Here is a 3,281-nt window from a genome sequence, read left to right as displayed (position 1 = left end):
GGGAAGCAGGGACTCTGAAAAGCATTTAGGCATCCTGGTGGATAAGCAGGTGAACATGAGCTCCTAGTGTTACGCTGTGGCCAAAAGAGCTAATGTGATCCTGAGATGGATAAGCAAGGGAATCTCGAGTGGGAGCAGAGAGGTTATTTTACCTCGGTATTTGGCACTGCTGGAAGCCCGAGTCCAGTTCTGGTGCCCACAGTTCAAGTAGGATGTTGATAAATTGTAGAGGGTTCAGAGAAGAACCATGAGAATGATTATGGATTAGACAACATGCCTTATAGCGACGGACTCAAGGAGCTCAATCTATTTAGCTTGACAGAGAGAAGGTGAAGGAGTGACTTGATTACAATTTATAATCCTCAGGTGGGGGATCGTTGTGGAGATTTCTGCCTCAAAACCTCTCCTACAATAACCTTTACCCCAGCAGGGGGTGCTCACACCCATTATGGACACTTTTCCCATACACAGTCACCCTCTGAGATAGGCAGCAGAAGTAAATTACTCAAGGCTACCATCAGAGGCAGGATTAGAACACAGGACCTCCAGGCTGTTAGCCTTGTGCTTAGCCCACTAGGTCACACCACCAAAGCACTGGTGTTGTTGCTACACAAATACTGTAAATACTATAAAGAAGCTATGTAAGTGCACAGCAAACTGGGCCCACTGTGTACATTTTATTGCTGTTCACCTCCAGTCTGAGAAGAGAGTTCCCTGACAAAAATGTTGCTAAGGTTTCCTTTGCATCAGTAAACTATGTCTCATATCCTTTTAAACCATAATGGGCGAAAACAGAGTTCCATGGCGTGAGCTCTCCTGTGGATTCAGTCTGTTTCCTTCTATTATTTACAGGAAGTTCCGAAAGAATCAATCCAGGCCAGCAAATTTCTCCTCGCCCCTCTTTCATTCAGAGTATGGATAGAGCAGGCTGTGCAGGCACAAGTTACCGAGATGATGCTGGCCCTGAATGTCCATCTGCTCTTGTGGGTATTTGGCTGCGTTCATTTTATAGGTAAGGCAATTAAATCACACTGCAGAGGGGAGGAGCAGATTTTAGAAAGAGTTTGGCTCCCATTTAGGGACCTACAAGAAGTATCTGTTTTTTCAAATGTTCCCAGCCCCCAGCAGGTCCAATTGAAAATCTCAGAATCTGTTTAAGTGCTTATATTGGGAGATCAGCTCTTTAGAAAATCTGGCCACATTAGCATTTCTAAAGTTTACTTCAGAGGGATCACAATGGCATAAAAGAACGCTTATCTTGTGATAACATAGGGACATTGAGGTGGTTTTTAGTATTTAATACACCACTTTGGTAGAACTACTGCATTTTGAAATGTGCAAGATATTGTTGTCCTGTAAAGTATTTTGCTTCTTCCTCTTGATTGATTGATTGTTCATTTCTTGTAGCTGTAAATACAAATAATGTAGTGCTGTGGACAGGGCACTAAAATAAGAACATGAATTACCATCCTTATCCAACTGAAGTTCTGGCAGCAGACAGAGATTATTTAATATTCCGGCTTTTAACTGCTTGTTAACACATGATGTTTGGATGCGGGGCAGAGCAAGTGTTAATCCAGAGCTAGCGATTAATGTTTTGAAGTATGGCCTGCTGCTTTTCCCTTTGTTGTAGACAAGCGGGGCGTGCATTCTATTGACAGAGTGCGGAGTAGCTGTGTTTGTTTCTGTATTTAACTGGAGGCAGTGGAAGGTACTGCAAAGTTACTTACTGCTGTTTCTATAACAGATAGCTGCTAAAAAAAAACAAAACCCTCTTCCTGCATTTTTGGGATGAGAGGTTTTTATTTTATAACTAAACCATATGAAAAGTTGTCCATGAGGTAGAGGCATTGTGCTGTGATAATAGTAGGATTTACAGCATGCAGATCAGAAAGTAGAGAATAAACCTATGCATGTCACACAGAATAATGCTATTGACTCTTCAGTTGCTAGCTGTTCATTTACCATGTAATTCTCAGGAGCAAGAGCATATGTCTTTGAAATTATATCCAAATGATGACTGGACCAAATTCATCCCGGATGTAACACCTCTGGCTTCAGGGGAAGCAGGGATTTTGCCCAGTAATTAGATAAATGATTTTAACAGAATTGGAGGGGTTCCTTAGTATGCTATTAAGCTTTCTAGCAGTTATGGACAGTTGGCCTCTCAGCAACAATGCTGATAATTCCACAGAAACCTCTCCTGTGGCTTGACAGAACTGCTATGTCACCCAGCCCTCCAGCTACCTTTTGGATCAGTATTTAAGTACTGAGTATTTAAACTCAAATCCACCTGCCTGTTTACCAGGGCTGGCCCAAAACATTTTGGCACCATGGCCCTTCGCTTGGGCCAAAACTCCGAAAGGTCTCAATTCTGCCTTCTTCCTGTTCTACTCCTCTCATTATACTACTCTGCTACCTACCCCAATAAAGGAGAACTAGCAACTTAAAATGCCTTGTTCAAAAATTTTAAGTAACACTTAACTTTCAAATGCCTGAACAACAAATGTAACTTTTCTGGTCTGCATAGTAAACACTGGCATTTTTATCTGTTTGAATAATCAAAGTGATGCTTTCCCTGCCTTCTTGGTTGCAAAGATTTGAACTGCTTCCTGAAGGTCCACAGTCTGGTCCAGCTCATGCTCTATTGAGATGGTTGCAAGGCCAACCAGCCTCTCCTGTGTCATTGTGGAGCGTAGATGTGTTTTTTATTAACTTCAGCTTGGAGAAGCTGCGTTCTCCACTGGCAACTATTACAGGAAGTGTTAGAAGTATGCGAAGAGCAACAAAAGCATTTGGAAAGAGGGTGGTCATCTTATTTGTGCACATATATTCCAGAACAGTCTTTGGAGTTGATCCTGCTGAAATGTATCTTGAAAGGGCTTTCAGTTCATCATATAAATCACTCGCATCAATATCGCGCATGTCATCATGTGTCAACACTGTCTCTAGTGCCCTGCATTGCTGGTGTAGGTCTTCTTCAGGTATAGTGAGGAGTTTTGGAATATCATACAACATCCCAAATATACTGCTGTGTTCCTTGAGCTGCATGAAACGTTCTTCAATTGACTGTATTGCATAATCTAGCACCTGGTTAAAGAATTCAACTTTGAATTGTTGTTTGAGGTAGGGTTACCATACGTCCTCTTTTTCCTGGACATGTCCAGCTTTTCGGCATTCAAACCCCCATCCAGGGGGAATTGCCAAAAAGCCGAACATGTCCGGGAAAATGGCGGCTCTGCTCCTCCCCTGACTCTTCGGCTCTGTTTAAGAGCCAAGCG

General features: G+C 42.5%; 1 protein-coding gene across 1 annotated transcript in view; it reads left to right on the top strand.

The window, feature by feature from the left end:
• The first annotated feature begins 888 nt into the window (after positions 1-888).
• ECSCR (endothelial cell surface expressed chemotaxis and apoptosis regulator) overlaps positions 889-3,281 on the top strand; it is a 44,487-nt gene continuing 42,094 nt past the window's right edge. The window contains exon 1 of the mRNA XM_034779763.1: positions 889-1,012. Within this exon, the coding sequence (XP_034635654.1) occupies positions 952-1,012 (61 nt within the window). The 5' untranslated portion in view covers positions 889-951. The remainder of the gene's footprint in view (positions 1,013-3,281) is intronic.

This window comes from Trachemys scripta, chromosome 8 (assembly GCF_013100865.1).
Source record: "Trachemys scripta elegans isolate TJP31775 chromosome 8, CAS_Tse_1.0, whole genome shotgun sequence".
Classification (NCBI taxonomy): Eukaryota; Metazoa; Chordata; order Testudines; family Emydidae; genus Trachemys; species Trachemys scripta.
Note: the sequence above shows the minus strand (reverse complement) of the source record. Positions and strands in the feature narration are given on the sequence as shown.